We start from the raw sequence: 16,543 nt of genomic DNA on the forward strand, positions 1-16,543 counted from the left end.
ATAAAGACCCAAGAAAGATGAAAATTTTTAAATATAACCCAACCTTACATGTTTGTGTGGTATTTTTACCTTATAGTCAAATGTGCTTATCGTGTAATTTTACATTTAGGACTTTCGATCTGATCTGAGGTTTCTTCCTGTGTAGAGGGAGTATTTGCTTCCCACCATCGCCAAGGTTTGCTCTTAGAGGGTTGTTTCCAGAATACTAGGGCATCTTACAGTAGAGAGTGCTTTGAGGTCTATGTTTTGGTGATTTGGTGCTATATTAAAAAAAACTGAATTGAACTGAGTTGAGGTAAGCCCCTTTTTTCTAGAAACAAATTACTCTAACAGAGTGTAGATTAGATACCAGTGTTTATTATAGCTCAGTAAAGCTAAAACCAGCTTCTCTGCTTTGTCGTTAGTTGGACTAACACATTATCTATGTATAAATCTTTGTTTAGGCTGGTTTAAGGACTGCAATTAGTACCATCTTCACCCTCACAATATATTACATTTGTTCCCAGAGTCAGAGGCCAGAGGCTTTTAAGTATGCAGCCTATTTTTTCCAAAGTAATCGACACAACGGCCAGAAACTGTCAGAAATTCTCTTGATAAATGTAAATGCTCTTAAAGTTCTACTTTCTTGATATCTTTTCCATCTCTTCTATATAACATGTAGAAGAGAGAGCCCACATTTTTACTGTGTGCTGGTTGTATTTTTTCTTTATTTCATTTATTTATAAAGTCTTTTACCAGGATTTAAATAGAGTTCTACAGTTTGCTTACTGCGCTCCATCCAGTCACATGGTACTCAGCACATTTCTGCATGTTGCAAGTCTGCAGAGAAGGAGGAGCGTCACCGTAAGCGGCACAAATGGCATCCTCCACCACGCGGGGTCCCGAGACATCATTGGAAACACACTGCACACTGCGCACCTGAGACCCTCCACCACAGGTAACTGAGCAGGCGTTCCACTGCCCGGTTTGCCAGCTGAGAAAACCACCAAAAGACAAGAAACAGGAGTCAGTCTCTTTGCTGCTGATATAGACACTGTACAGCTGAACATACAGCATACACAGCTTCAGCCAGGAGAGGAGTGATGGGAAGAGTTTCGTTCCAAAATCAGGAAAAACGAATGAGTTGAACAAATACTGTCCAGTTTGACTTCACTGCTCTTCAGAGCCGGTTTTTTTACGTTTTACTTTAACTATAACGTAAACATTTCTTCGTCAGTACCTGACCTGGGACAGTCTTCCATTAGCCAAAAATTCTTGGCTAATGAATTCAAATTTTTAGTAAATTATGTATATATTTTAAATTTTATTTTTGGTTGGATGCATGGATAAACTAATACGGGAAAGAAGCGTTATAATTTTCAGCAGTGAGAAATACAAAGACATTTATGTTACTTTTTTTTTTTTTTAATGAGCAGAATAACTTGACCTATGACCTACATGCTGAACCTATTTGTGTTAACATATCAGCATTTTTTTTTTTTGACTGACAAATTCAATAATTATTTCATATTTGATGCAAATCGCTGTTTGGAATGAAACCTCCGGATGCCTTTAAAAGGCTGCAATGTTTGAACAAAGCCTCTCACATGCAGCTAGAAAAACTACTAAACTACTGGACACATACACACTGATAACAACACTTTCAGAGACAGACGTCGAGACACCAGCTGATCCCAGATGATACTCAGACAGTGTTTTTCTCACTATAATAGGTTAGAACTGGCACTAATGGGGCTGCTAGAAGCACAGGCAGAAGTGAAAGCAGCAATAAACGGCAATTTAATTCCCCGCATCTCCGCAAATTAAGCATCTACTGATTCTGGCTTTAGGTGTTAACTTTAATGGATACTGAGGGTGCAGTTAGAGTCACTTGAGCTACATAAACATCTCAGGTTTCTAAGCTGCAGCAGCATGAAAGAAAAGAAAACAGGAAATACCAGAAAGTCACAGACTAAAGCGACTATTTACTACTTAGCACTACTGCTGTGTCCCAGCCTGAAAAGTACACAATCCCCAACACCCACGGCATGACGATCTTTAACCTCTAAGCGCCTCACAACACATTGGCTACAATATTGCACAGGAACAGAGAGCTTTACAGTTTGCTGAAGAGATCAGACAGCAGCCCAGCTCAGGAATCAGACACAGGTGCCACGGCTTAAAGGTTAAAGAAGAGTTGGCTCTTTGGGGGGGAAATGCTACATCCAATCATCCATCACTCACTTTACAAAGTGCTGGATGTTGTCTAAGGTAAATGAGGGTCATTAAAAGGTTGAAAGGAGATCTCTGAGCTGGACAGTTGCCCCATGCCTTCATCCTTATCTCACATGGACAGAACAGACTTGGCACTAAAGACGGACTCGACTAGAGTCAAACACTTCTAAAGGGGGAGAGATCGCGCTTTCAATCAACATTTATAACATTTCTGGTCATTTTTGACATTTTCAGCCCAATTTTAGGGACAAGTAGCCAAAAATGATTCGTTGTAAAAGTGTTTGTTTGACAGAAAGCATGGAAATGATCTAAGAGAATTACTAAAAAATATATTTTCAAGGAAATAAGTGAAAGCATTTAATTATTTTGATCTTCCCCCGGTGTTTGCAGTCACCTAAAACTCCTCTACGACCACTGACCATGGGTTACCTGAACACAGAGGCTCTAGGCCTCTTTGAGGATCTCAACAACTGTGGTGGATACAGGTACGCCATCCTTTCAGACAGGCATAACATACCAGCAACAGTCAAAATGCTGCTCTGGGAGTTATTTATGGTACTCTTTAAATTCATTCATTCAGAGTGGAGCAAAGTAAACTCTGGAAACGTCTAAAATTTAACTTACATTTACTGAAATAACACATTTCATTTGAGAAGTTTAAGCATTACTTACTTGCGGATTTGTGGGCATGGATGAGGATTGCATGTACGGTTGCTCTGTGGTCTCGGCAGAGAAGCACAGAGGTAGTCAGGGTAGGCCTCATTGTCAATTGAACAGAAGACCAAACGAGACTGGTAGCCTGATAAAGGAAGGTATGGAGCTATTATACTGTCCAAAAACAAGGATGTTTAAAAATCTTTAAATAAAATTATGCTGGCAGCAAATAAAAGTTGCAGTCTAACCTGATCCACACTCTTTGCTGCAAGCAGACCAGGATCCATAGCTCCAGTAGTAGCCCTCTCTGGAGCGTCCATTTGGAAGGTAGTATTCATATTCCACTCCCTGATTGGGCTCCTGGCTGATCAGCTGAGGGGACAGGGTTAAACATACTTATTGATTAATTTTAACTCCTACTCTTATCCACACATCCAAAACGCTACCTTAAGTTTAAAATTTTAAACAAACACTTATGGCATGAAGAAACTAAATGTTTCTCTTTTCTGGAAATGTTTCTCATATTTCTGTGGCGGAGGTGTGGTCCCTGGCTCAGCTGCAGGGGAGGGAGCTCAACGGGGCGGTGCCAGCGAGGCAGGTGAGAACACAGCTGGTGGCGTTTGGACTGATGACAGTCTTTTTCCCCTTTTAGTGAGGCAGGAGACGAGAGAGGGGAGGATGTTTTTTTAAATTTATTTTTTTATTTTTTTGGGCGTCGTTCCAGACCATACTCCATACCAGTTGGTGGCGGTAATGCACCTTTCAATTGTTTGCCAACCGCCAATACAAATGTAAGAAAGAAAGAAAGAGCGGGGAGGATGGAAAGCTGAGACCAGTGCAGACAAGACCATGGGTCGTTGTATAAGAACCAAAACAAACTTGACATCTGTGAGCACAACCATTGTGTGTGTGGAGTGCATGCTACAATTTCATATTTATAACTCTGTGAAGTCTATTTGATCGTGAATGGTCATTTGTTTTTTACCTCAACAACAAGTGGTTCGGTGGTGGGGCCACGGCCGATGATGGTTTCAGGGACACTGTCGCCCTCAGCACCTCTCTGGTAGTACAGCATGGTGCCGCCAATAGGTGTGGCTCTGGAAAACTCAATTACCCAGTGGCCATTGAGATAATACTCTCCACGTAGATTCTTGATAGCTGTAAAGAAGTTGTAAATGTAAATTATTTTTGATTATCTTGTAGTGTGTTTTCTAAAAGGTCTGACACACACTTACCGAGGTAGTTACGTGTGGCATGTGTCTCTCTGATGCTGATGCTGGTGGCTCCAACGGGGATGATGAACATCTGGTTGTAGCCTGATATAAAAGTGGCAAAAAAGAAGAAACTGGGGTTTAAACTTTAGGAGAGGATTTAAATGACACATATTTAGATGATGATGATTTATGACATTTATCAGGTACATGTTGGGTACATATATCATTTGGCATATCATTTGGGAGTAAGCGTGACCAAATTAGAAATATGAATCATACCGGTTGGCAGGTCGCGGGCAGTGAAGCTGTTCTTGACGCGGTAGCAGGACTGACTGTTACCCCCACACTGAAGACAGGGGTCCTCCTGCTGAGGAGACTCCAGCATGTTGTCGCAGCCCATACGCTGAGGAAAGGAAAAGTTTGGAAAAAATGATCAAAAAAGAAGATGAAAACCACAGTTCACCTCGACCTTTATTCTGTGTCATTTAGGTTGTCTTCTGCAGATATAAACAAGCACAAATAACATCATTTAAAAACTTGAAATCTTGATTTTAATTAAACTTTGATGTGTTCATCCTGTAAAATTCCTGTCTTTGTATGATAGCTGTCAAAGTCACTGCTCCACTATAAACTGAAAGAGATTAGAAATCATCTACTGAGCAAATGTCCCGAGAATATATGTGGTAAAACATTATTTCTGTGAAACGTGTAGTTCGAAGAAAAACATGGTTGGAGGTGAAATAATTGAAAATAAATAAATAAAGACCCGAGAAAAGAGTGGATTTGGGACAGCTGTTCCCTTCAGGGAAGGTGATAGAGACATGAAGTCAGAGGTTAAATTGACGAGGTTTACTCATGAGGAAAAAGTTGCAGCAATAATTGCATGAGAAAAGAACAAGAGCAGAAGTGTTTGATGTTACCACAGAGTGAGGCTAATCTTTCATCCTGCTGCTCAGCTCCACTGATTGTGTCCTGTCTGATTAACAAAGTGATGCTGCACTCCAAGATTTGAAGTCGTCAAACCCCAAATCATGGATGGGCAGACTAATCAAATCATTAGACCTAACTGGCAACTCATATCAGGCTATGTGTTGCATTTTTTAAATAAGACCGCTACAGCTCTTCACATTCCTTTAGTGTGTGGTAAACACCAAATTGCATATGTTATACATACTGTATGGTATTTGAGCTGCCACCTACAGGCAGAGAGCAGAACTACAAAATATGTGCCTTGCAACTTTATAATTGAAACGTTCATGCACACATTTATTAAATTGCAACCAATATATTTTTAGCAATCATGTTTTCCCAAATATATTTTGACCTCTGCTGGTCACTACGTATTCTGCATGCAAGTATAAGGTAATGTACTTTTAGTACATTACATTTAGTACATTAGTACAAGGAATACTTTTAGCTGTCTCCTTGTTTCCCAAGAGGTCACTACAGCGGATGGATTTTCATATTTTATTTGACACCACCCTCCCATTTATCCAGGCTTGGGCCAACACTAGGAGTAGACTAGCTTGTGCCCCATTGAGGCTGGCTCTCAAACCAGGGATCTTTTGTGTGTTTTTGTGCGTTAACCACTGCATGTAGCTATTACTACTGCATATAACTGTGTTATGTGCAATTATAAATTGCTTTAACACGTGTTTTCTTGTCCACATAAAAACCCCAGATACAAATCACACGTTCGTGTCAGGTATAACCGGGGTAAAAATGTCAGCAGGGATTGCCCTGGGGGTAAGTGCTGAGGAGAAGCCAACAGGAGCATGTTGAGACTAAAGAACTTACAGTACACTCATATTTGGAAAGTTTACCACTTACAATAATACAATAAATTTCCCGTTACATAACCTATAACCAACAGAAAACAATACTTATTATTAGAATTATTAATACTCTTTCTCAAGAAGTATGGACTAATAAAAAGTTACGGTTTCAGGACATTTTCAGGACAAGTTGGAAAACATAGAATTACATTTAGATGTCACAAACCTCCTTCCTACCCTCTCTGTTTTCGTTACCTGTCAGATATTAATTTCTTTGTGTGTGTGCAAGTGTGTGCGCAATATTTGGCGGGGCATCCTACCCTGCACACTCCATCCACACAGATATCCCTCCGCCCTGGGTGACAGGGCGTCCCATCAATCACAGCTCTGCGGTGGCGGTAGAAAAAGTTTTCCCCTCTTGGCATGCAGTTCAGCTCACAGGGGTTCTCAGCTATCACAGACATAAGGCTGATTTTAACAATTTAAAGAACTTAGAAATACAAATGCTGACAAATAGCTGGTGCTTGGCAAATGTCACAAGAAAATTCAGTCAATAGTATACATAAATATGGCCTGTCAAAGCAAACTCTCGGCTTTGTTTTTGTTTCTGACCTCCGTAATATGGAAGCCATTTGTAGCGTTTCCCGTGGAAATCTGTCCCATCAAACTGGGAGCACTGCTCTTCACGGAAATCCCTGGATCCCTCTGGACAGTCCTGAGTTGAATAAGGAGATGCAGCAAAGGTCAAAGGTCAGTAATCCTAAAATAACTACAGGTTTAATACAAATTCAAAAAGATATATTTACAATGTCTTCTTTAAGAAAGAAACACACTTTTGTACTTTGGCTTAGGTTTTAGTGCATCATAGTGATTATTGCTATCAAGTTATCGTGTTAAAAAAAGCCCTTTGATATGTAAAAAAAATTAGAGATCTAAATATAAAAGTATACATAAAAATAAAAGGTTGACCATTAAATCCAAATTAGTTTCACATGTGATCACCTGGATGTTGCAGGACCGATATGACTTGTCTGGTCCCACACAGTTGTGCCCTCCATCCTCCCTGAGTGCAAATAAAATAAAACATGAACATGACATTTCATGTAATAGTTTTATGAATGAACCCTGATCTGCCCGATATAGTGAGAGCAATTTCCACAAGAGTAGAAGAGACTAAGACCTCCTGACTGACTTTTATCTTTGCTTCTACTACTCCTTATGCTTTAAAAACACTCCACAACATCATAGATACATTTCTTTAGATGCTTTAGATGCTCTGTGCTTCTGAATGACCACTTCATTTAAATTTGTATCACAGACTTTCTGTTAAAAGAAGATGTTCACAAATAATCCTGTCTTTATCTTGTCTTCCTTCTCTCACCCTAACCGGTCGCAGCAGATGGCCGCACCTCCCCGCGCCTGGTTCTGCTGGAGGTTTCTTCCTATTAAAAGGGAGTTTTTCCTTACCACTGTCGCCAAAGTGCTTGCTCATAGGGGATCATAGGATTGTTGGGTTTTTCTCTGTATGTATTACTGTAGGGTCTACCTTACAATATAAAGCGCCTTGAGTCAACTGTTGTTGTGATTTGGCTCTATATAAATAAAATTTAATTAAATTGTAGTGAAAATGGGCTGACGATCCAGTATAAAGTAATTGCCCTTAACTTCCCATCAAACTCTCTCACATCTTTCCCAACTTTTCCCAAAGTTTCATTAAAACCTGACAGCTTCTCATTGCGAGACAAAAACAGTTAATGAGTAGGTGCAATGAATGTATGCAAATTCAGCAGAGACTGTCTGCACAAGCAGAAATAACAAGTTTCAGGTCTGACATTAAACAACATTCCTCTTTAATCTGTACCTGTTAAAAAAATGACCTCTCAGCACAGCAGAAGCTTCAACATCAACATTGCTAAGCCCTAGCTTTGCACAGACATCTGTGCACATGCCAGTAAACTGCGAGATAGCAGACCGTTTCGCCACTCACCATTCCAGCACTGCTGATAATTCGTGATTTAGTCACCTTCAAAAGTACCTGGCCTTAAGCCGTAAAGCAAGACATGCTCCTGTCAGCACACCTGAACTGAAACTAAAACATGTCAAAACAACGGCTTTTCACTTAGTAATGGAAAACAGCACATTAAACACTACTTTCGATTTAAAATGATACAAAACAGAAATGTGGAAAAGTGGCAGTTATTCACGCAAAATTATTGATTGCACATAATTGAAACTGATTATAGCCCCGACTGACAAAATGACAACCCCAATCATGCTTGTTTTTCTTATGAATGTGTTGGGTTTTTTTACTAAAATGAATGTATGGTGAGACATGGGAGTTCCTGTAAAGCACAGAGGGAGCTGTCAAATCACTGTGTTTAAAGGGGTGATTCAGCAAGCCTGGCAGACAAGATATGACAGAGTTCATCGGACTGGCAATGGGTAGGACCGCTTCCCTATTATTCATCATTTTCCTAAAGAAGGGCTACAGACTCACTATAAGGCTCTGACTCACTGACTGACTGCACAAACATGTTGAAAACAAGCATCAAGAGACATCAGACATCAAAACACTGCCATCAAGCTTCTACAGAGATGTAGAAGCTGCACAAACAGCTATATCAACACTGTATGATAAAAAAACAACATATCTAACAGCTTGTGGTCAGGTAAATGCAACAAGATATGAGTCATGTACCTGCGATGCATTCAATGGCAGGAATAAGTGCAGGAAACAGATTTTACTCTGGGTTACACAAAGTAAAACAAAGTACTTGGACCTGTTAAAAACAGCTCCTCACAGACTTGTTCTGTCTAGTGGGAATATTTCTGCGCAAAAGAAAATAAGACTTGTTGTTTTTGGAAAGGTATTCAGTATATTAAGCTAAATTATAGGTCGCTGAGATACTCTGCCGTCTACTTTATAGGAAGACTTTTGTTTTAAGCCTCTTTGATAGTTTTATTTATAGCGTGGCTATATTAAGATTGACTTTTTTGTCTATTTTTGTAAGGTACACTGGAGAAAAAGAGCGGAAATGCAGGAAACAAAGCGGGGAAGTGACACAAGGGAGAGAGGCGGGGGTGTACCCTGGACAGGTTGCCAATCTAAGGCTAACACAGAGAGACAGACAATCATTCCTGCCTACATTCTCAACTACAGCTTATTTACTCTCGCCAGTTCACCTAGCATTCACTTCTTTGTCTCAAAATGAAATGATCCGTCAGTGCTGCCACAGCAGTCTGTCACACACCTGAAATCCTTCAGCCAGTAAGTTAACAATAAAATCTACAGCTAATTAAAAAAAATCATAATGCAGAATTTTAATGCACTCAACTCAACTGTACAAGCGTGTTTAATTTTATATGTGCAGTGCAGTTTAATCCCAATATCCAGGTAGAATTTTGAATGCTAGTTTTATGTGTAATATAGTATCTTTACTTCAATTTTCTCATATTTGTATCTCTGTAAAAGAACTGAGTACTTCTTCCAAATGGCAATATGCCAGACGGCCCCCAGCAATACTGCAACATTTACGGGAAAAGCTGGGAGCGTGCTTACATATTAGTCACATGTGAGAGGAGAAGCTTTAAAAACCAATCCAAAAACTAAAGAAAAACTGTACGTGTTACTTAAATGTAACAACACGTGTGCCGCAAAGGGAACCTAAGATTTAATGTTGACTTTTAAAACCACTACTGAAGCAAAAAAAATGGCAGCTCGAAATGTTCACTTCCCACCTGATCCTCTTCAGCAGCCAACCGACAACACACAACACAGAGACGTCCTTTTAATATTAAAGGGCCCCTCCCTGCAGTGTGTTTTTTGGGAGTAAGACAAGCCGACATCCTCGTGACTTCAAGGCATTCTTTCACAATAAAAATACACAGTCTGTGCCCGTGAACCTCACAATTAGCTTTATTCAAACAGGAAAAAACTGTGTGTGTGTGTGTGTGTGTGTGTGTGTGTGTGTGTGTGTGTGTGTGTGTGTGTGTGTGTGTGTGTTATAAGTTTATACATGTATTTATGTACAACAAGATGCATTAAAATGGATAAAGTTAATGTGCAGAAGACTTACCTGTGAGTAATACAGCGCCTAGTTCTCACAGTCACACCCCCGCCACAAGTCCGACTGCATTCTCCATATGGACCCCATGAGTCCCAGTAATCCACACTGGGCCCCTGGGTGCAAAATTAGACATCAGAATTTGTCAAAATGACTTTTTTTCCTGTGCTTTTCTGTATTAGCTGGGAAATTACCATGAGAGCTGGAGTCAGGAGCAGCTGTAGGATTGCCAAAGGCAGGAGCATTTTCGTTATTCCCTGGAAACAAAGAAGAATTAAAGGGCATCCAGAGTTAGTCACTGTGACTAATAAAGATGACTGCACATGCAGCAAACTTTTTCAAAAACAAGCCAAGAGTGAGAGAGAAACAGTAATTGATTAGGCGCACAACAAATGGGTTAACACACGCAGAAAAGAGCTCTAAGGAAGAGGGGAAAAGACTAAGCAAAACACTGCCGGCTGATACTCAGTAGACATCATTTTTGTTGCCTTGCAGCATTTCCTAAAATTTCCTAGTACATAAATCAGTTTGTGGTGCTTCTGCACTGCTCGTACTTCAGTCTTGGGTACTTTGACAGTTTTACAGACAGACTTTTACAAAGTTTTTTTCCTGGCAAAATGCAAAAACATTTACTGGCTTATCTTTAGATATGCATTGTTTTTCTTAGTCCTCTGTAACAGTAAGTTTAATATGTTTTCCACTGGTCCAAATAGTGATTATTGAAAAAATATTCACCAAATTTATGACTTGTTGTTCCAGTTATTGTTAAAACTGGACATTCACAATCCAAAATGTGCATATAGTGACAGGAAGAATGCGGACAAGAAGATAGCCTCTTTAGGAAAAACACTTTTTATCAGATGTCCATCACTTCCCTCTGCTATCTCATTGCTTAATTGCTTAACTGAGCTAAAATGTTTCCTTTGTTGCATGTGGAGAGGCTGTTTGTTTGTTTTGTTTTTTCCAGGGCAAATTGCATGTTTCCTGTCTCTCTGAGAGTGAGAAGGGGGTTGGCTGTAGCAGCCAAACTACCCCTGACCTCTTAGCCATGACCACCAAACTAAAAGGAAAGTTACTTCACAGCAAATACACAAAAAACAAAACAAAAAGGATGGCCGTGCCCAAGTGAAGAGAATACAGGGTGTCAGCTGGTCTGTCTCAGACATATATACACAAACACTTACTGAGCCATAGGGACAAAATTGAGTAACTTAATGCCATAATTGGCCTGGGTGGGGTTAATCTGAGGCTGTTCTGTCTGGACCCGCAGTCCTTGATGATGAAACCAGCACCTCCACATAAAACGTGTCATGTCATTTACTACTGGAGTGGTAACTGGTTTCATGAATGAGTTAATAAAATAGGTAATAAAATACAAATCTCTGATCCAAACCCTGTAATGTTTAATTTACATTGTTATAATTTCTATTTATTGATTATTATTATTTTTGGCTTCAAGGCTGGTTTGTCATTTTTTTTTCTTAATAACTATTAACTTTTTTTTTTTATGAATTCATTTTACACCCATCAACAACCACATTAATTGTGAATTTCTGATTTCACTTGTTTCGGTGAATTCAGCTATAAATGTTAGTTCAGAAACAATATTTTGGAAATAAACTCGCCAAATTAAGCACTTTCGAAAATAAATAGAAACACAGAAATACCCCCACAGAAACATCTAATAAAAAAAAACTTTATATCATTATATTATAGCTTTATTAAAAGTATTACAACATATTAATGAATCCTGAAACAAAGTACTAGAGTCAAATATTAATTGATTAAAGTTTTAAGCTAATAAATCTTAGTTGTTTTAACAGCGATTGTAAACTGATCCCGACAACAAACGGTCACTAATCTATTTAGAAGTTCCCTATGAGATTCCTGCCTCGCTCCGTTTTTATTGTGCCAGCTCATAAAGCCTTTATCCTCGGGCGATTGCATGCTTTTATCCAACCAAATTAACAATTATTCGCCAGGCAGCGAGGGCATGCAGTGTCTTGTGTCCTCTGTACTGTGGGTGAAGAATCTCTGCATCAGGCACCTGATCAGCCGGGAAAATTATAACAATTTAGCCTATTTGTGCTATTTCCATATTAAATAATAATAATAATAATAATAATAATAAAACATACTATTAAAATAAATGTTACCTCCTATGGTACCTCAGTGATATTTACAAGAGCACTATCGGTGACTCTGTGACCGTGAACTGGTTAGTTTTAAAAACTTAAAGTAAAGTCAGGTAAAATAATGTTGGATCCTCACCGTGTTCAGCGGGTTTAATAATGTTTTCTTGGAGTTCCCCGTCGGACCTTGCAGCGCGCAGCAGACCTGACAGCTGGTTTCTCTCTCTCTCCGAGTTTTGACCTGAAGATGCTACCGGTGCAGTGTCCTGGATATATGAGGAAAGTTATCTGGGAGGAAACCTCTCGCTCCCTCTCTAATTCTTTCTTTCTGCCGTGCGCCCAGCCTACGAGGAGAAGAGAAAGCCCCGTTGGTTAAACCTCCTCCGCGTCATTACCGCGCCTTTTAACCAGGAGCTCATCCAACCCGATTACAGCCCCCCCTAACTGCAGAGGAGGGGACATTTTACTCAACATCTCTAATTTCAAACTGTAATAAAAAAAAAAAGGGGGGGTTAATCAGCAATTTCGCTTGTTCTAGGCTCCCCACAAGCAAACGCTAAAAGAAAAAGACCCGCTTTGCTGTAACCAAACGCGTTATTATCATGCTCCCCCACTGTACCCACCGAACATATAATACCGAACATGTAGCACCAAGGTAATCATCCAAAGTCATCTTTCCTGGAGGTTGTGGCTCTATTTTAAATGCTCAGTTACAAATTATAAAACTGAAAATAGGTCCCAAATGTTCCCTGGATTGTATGTTCAGCAGGAATGTGTTGGTTTAATCTTTGTGTTTTACTTTTGCCTCTTTATGTCTTGAGAAATTGCGCTTGAGAAGAGAAACAGCCAAAGAAATTTAAAAAAGAAATAATTACATCAAATATAGATTTCCTTTTTCAGAAGAAAAATTGTACATTATGCTAAATTCTCTGTGGGTTGTGTGGTCTGTTACTGAGAACTGCAGTAACAGAAATCCAAGTAGACTAATATAGAAAAAAGAAGTCACAGATTACAAAACATGAAAATCCTTTTCTTTAGTTTCAGATATCCACCTTCCCACTATTACCGCACAATCAGTCAAGATGTACACTGAAAACTGCTGTCAATAATTCAAAAGTCTGATTTTTTTTCCTCTTTTTTTTTTTTTTGCCTTTTTTCATACTCAAAACAATTTAACAGACATATGTCTAACAAAGTGTTTTGATAACCTCCTACTCAAACAAAAAGAGGTCATCTTAATTACAATCACCCAATTCTTAACGTTCTTACAGGAAAAACAGACTGAAGAAAACTAACTAAAAAAGACACCTGTGTAGTTTGATAGCACCAAAACATTCAAGGCTTTAACAGCAGTAAATATACCTATAACAGTTTTGTCAAATTACACGGGCGTGGATTAAAAGTCCAGCAAAAAAAAATCTGGCACAACTTCAAAAAGATTTTTTGCTGCGATTTATCTTCTTCTGTTTCTGAGACACACTCACTGTGGGTTAAAAGTCCACCTACATGCCCCACTTTGACATATATTTGTGCAACTTTTATAAGTTGCCACATTACCTAATCACCCAGTCTTGTATCAAAGCCTTTCTGGGTGTCTTCCAGTCCCTCAGGGTGATTTGTTGTCCAATCATAGCAGTCATTGTCCAGTGTTACTTGGGCCCCAGTGAAATTGGTGAACATTTTTAAACCCTATAACTCTTAAATCTGATTTCAAACTTGACAAAAAGTCTATTAGAAGAATTTGGTGATTTAATTTTCAAAACTTACTGAAAATGTTAAAACTAGAAGATACGAGCACAAAAAGGTTGTTGTTTTTTTTCCTTTGGGTTTTAAATGCAAAACCAGATCTATAAACATCTCCAAGTATGTAACATAATTATTTTTTTCTGTCCCACTTCTTCTTTTCCCAACCACAATGTGAAAACTCCACAACCATCTAAAATTATATAGTTTGGGATTCATAAAAATAAAGCTTGGGTGTGATTTGTAGTTGTTTTGAGCCAGCTTTCTACAGTTGAAATCATTTGTTTTTCGTCCAGAGAGACACTGTGGTTCAGAAACCTTCCTGAAGTGTTTTGTTGCTGAATCTTTGGCTCCAAAAAGCGCTTTTTTTCTCCTTACAATGAAACCTCATTTTAAATCTTTAAGCCAGACTGAGTGGCTCTCAAATCTAAGAATGAATATGTAGAATTTCAGTTACCTTAGTGCAAACTTGGCAAACCTGGCACACCTCTCACTCCGCTTAAATTCAGTGGACCATCAACAAGACACTGAGTAACCTCCTGTGGTCCAAATCAAATATACCATCTAGTTATAGCTCTCAAGACTCTGTGTCTTCAATCCAGTGTATGAAATTTACAATAACATGTTTCCTATACATTGCACAAGCGTGCTTTTATTTTATCACTGGTAAGGCCGTTGTTTAAAGAGACCACAGCAGCCTATTTTGGTAAACGTACTTTAAACCATCAAAAGCAAAAAAACTCATTGCGATATTGTTTGATATATACATTTTCAGACTTATATATCTCACAACACAGCTAGTGCTACTCTCAGAAACCGTGGATCTATGAAAAATTAGCTTGAATAGTCGTGACAATTTTGCATAATGATCAAGGAAGTGATTTCAGAGCCCATTGCTCATTCAGTGGGCTGGTTCCAGTTATTGTGCAAATGTACTGTTTAGAAGGCTGGAGAAACCTGCAGTCAGCTGAGACTGAAGAAGTGACTCGGATGAGTGATGACAAAAAAAATATTGAGCTAAAATAAGGGTAATAGGTGCACTTTAATTAAATTAAAAACTCTTTAAATCACCTTGACTGTCATTTGGTACATGGTCATTACTATTACTCTTCTTAACAAAGTAGCTCAGAGTTGTTGTCATTGGAAGAAAGCGTGCTACACAAGCTTGTTCCAACATGCTTTCATTTGATGACGAACGTCTTTGAACTGGCCTTTTTTTTTATCTATATTGTACTCCTCCTAAAGTATTTTTACAATCCAAACGATTTTGATATCTTCTACAATTTCAACACTGCAAAACTCTCTAGAGATAAAGGAACTTTTTGCAGTACCACTCACTTTGTACATACTCACAAAGTGAGTGTTGATTAGTGTTGGATTTCAACTACTGAGAAAGCTTGTGAGGAATATTGAAGAGAGGGTCCAAAGTCAGGATGCAGTCAGGTGAAACAAGCAAAATTCAAACCTCAGTGACTGAAGTCTCCTGTTGTTATCTTACAATAATGTCCTTTATCATCTTGAATATGTTTTGTCCTTGAAGGCAGCGGTGTGCCTGCTGTGGGAGGCAAAAGGCCACCTGTGACATGAGTTTTAAACCTACAGTACATGAATCTCAGTGCATGTTTGAAGATCTGTGCTGTGGTTCACGACAGTGAGCTCAGATTTCAGGGCAAAATAAAGTCCCTGATGTGTTCTGTAGAAGATATTAACTGAACATTAACAGGTGAAGATGATTTGAAGTCAGAGTTGTGGAATATTTTTTTTTAAAAATCTAGGCACACGTGTGTCATTGCTGTCTCACAAGATGTCAGCAGAGATGTGATTGGTCAAATGTTTTTCAAAACAGCTGTATGGAATTTTACTCTTATGGACAAAAGTACAAGAAAACAACAAAATGCCACAAATAAGATTTGAGAGAGAAAGATTTTTTTGTATAGATGTCAGCACTGAGTCTGCTCCTTCGCTCTCCCTGAGAAGGCTTAAGGCTACGTCAGCCACGCCCCCAGACTGTTTTTGTGGATTGATTTTAAGCCTTGTGGTGATCATCCCTATCTGGGTTTGTTAAAAGCAGGCAAAGGGTGGATTTGACTGAAAACCCAAAAACAATACATGATGAGAGCAATTACAAAGTCACCGCACCTTAACACGTACCCTGATGTATTGTTAGTTTTGCTTTAAATATGACTATAACTTGAAAATGATCATGAGGCTGTGCTCCTTGAGACTTTAAACTAGCAATTAAAACTTTACAGAGAAAACAAATCAAGTGAAAATCAGGCTCATTTCTCAGAACCTTTTATACAATCGGACTTCCTTTCAAAATCAGTGAAGTCGCCACCTCCTGGCTTTCAGAAAGAATGCATGTTTAATGCACATGTTTGACTACATCAGTTTTTTATGCAGTGCAAAACCATTAAAATTGTAAATTAACATGATGCAAAAAGCCTTAAACACAAGCAACTGCCAGTCTTATATGCATAAGATGTTTAGAATTTAAACATGCTGAACAACAAATCAAAGCACATTTTCTCTGTTTTTCTTGTATTTGCACTCTTTCTGTGGGCGGGAGGGATAGCAAGTTATTTTTAGTCCTTGACACAACCAAAAATAGTTGACCACCCACTTAAAAATAATATCCAGTGGCTTTTATCCTGAAATAACTTTACAGGGAAGTGTATCTTAGCTTCCAGGAATGTTGTTTTAATTATAGAAATCTAATGAGCATAATTCTACTCTGTGCATAATCT

At 38.8% G+C, this 16,543-nt stretch overlaps 1 protein-coding gene across 1 annotated transcript in view; it reads right to left on the reverse strand.

The window, feature by feature from the left end:
• Positions 1-16,476, reverse strand: part of paplna (papilin a, proteoglycan-like sulfated glycoprotein) — a 30,269-nt gene extending 13,793 nt beyond the window's left edge. Inside the window, exons 1-12 of the mRNA XM_085144259.1 lie at positions 12,193-16,476; positions 10,116-10,178; positions 9,934-10,037; positions 6,860-6,920; positions 6,470-6,572; positions 6,178-6,308; positions 4,362-4,485; positions 4,104-4,184; positions 3,854-4,026; positions 3,117-3,240; positions 2,887-3,013; positions 769-973 (exon numbers count right to left, since the gene is read on the reverse strand). Coding sequence (XP_085000385.1) covers positions 769-973; positions 2,887-3,013; positions 3,117-3,240; positions 3,854-4,026; positions 4,104-4,184; positions 4,362-4,485; positions 6,178-6,308; positions 6,470-6,572; positions 6,860-6,920; positions 9,934-10,037; positions 10,116-10,166 — 1,284 coding nt within the window. The 5' untranslated portion in view covers positions 10,167-10,178; positions 12,193-16,476. The remainder of the gene's footprint in view (positions 1-768; positions 974-2,886; positions 3,014-3,116; positions 3,241-3,853; positions 4,027-4,103; positions 4,185-4,361; positions 4,486-6,177; positions 6,309-6,469; positions 6,573-6,859; positions 6,921-9,933; positions 10,038-10,115; positions 10,179-12,192) is intronic.
• Positions 16,477-16,543: the final 67 nt, after the last annotated feature.

This window comes from Neolamprologus multifasciatus, chromosome 19 (assembly GCF_963576455.1).
Source record: "Neolamprologus multifasciatus chromosome 19, fNeoMul1.2, whole genome shotgun sequence".
NCBI lineage: Eukaryota > Metazoa > Chordata > Actinopteri > Cichliformes > Cichlidae > Neolamprologus > Neolamprologus multifasciatus.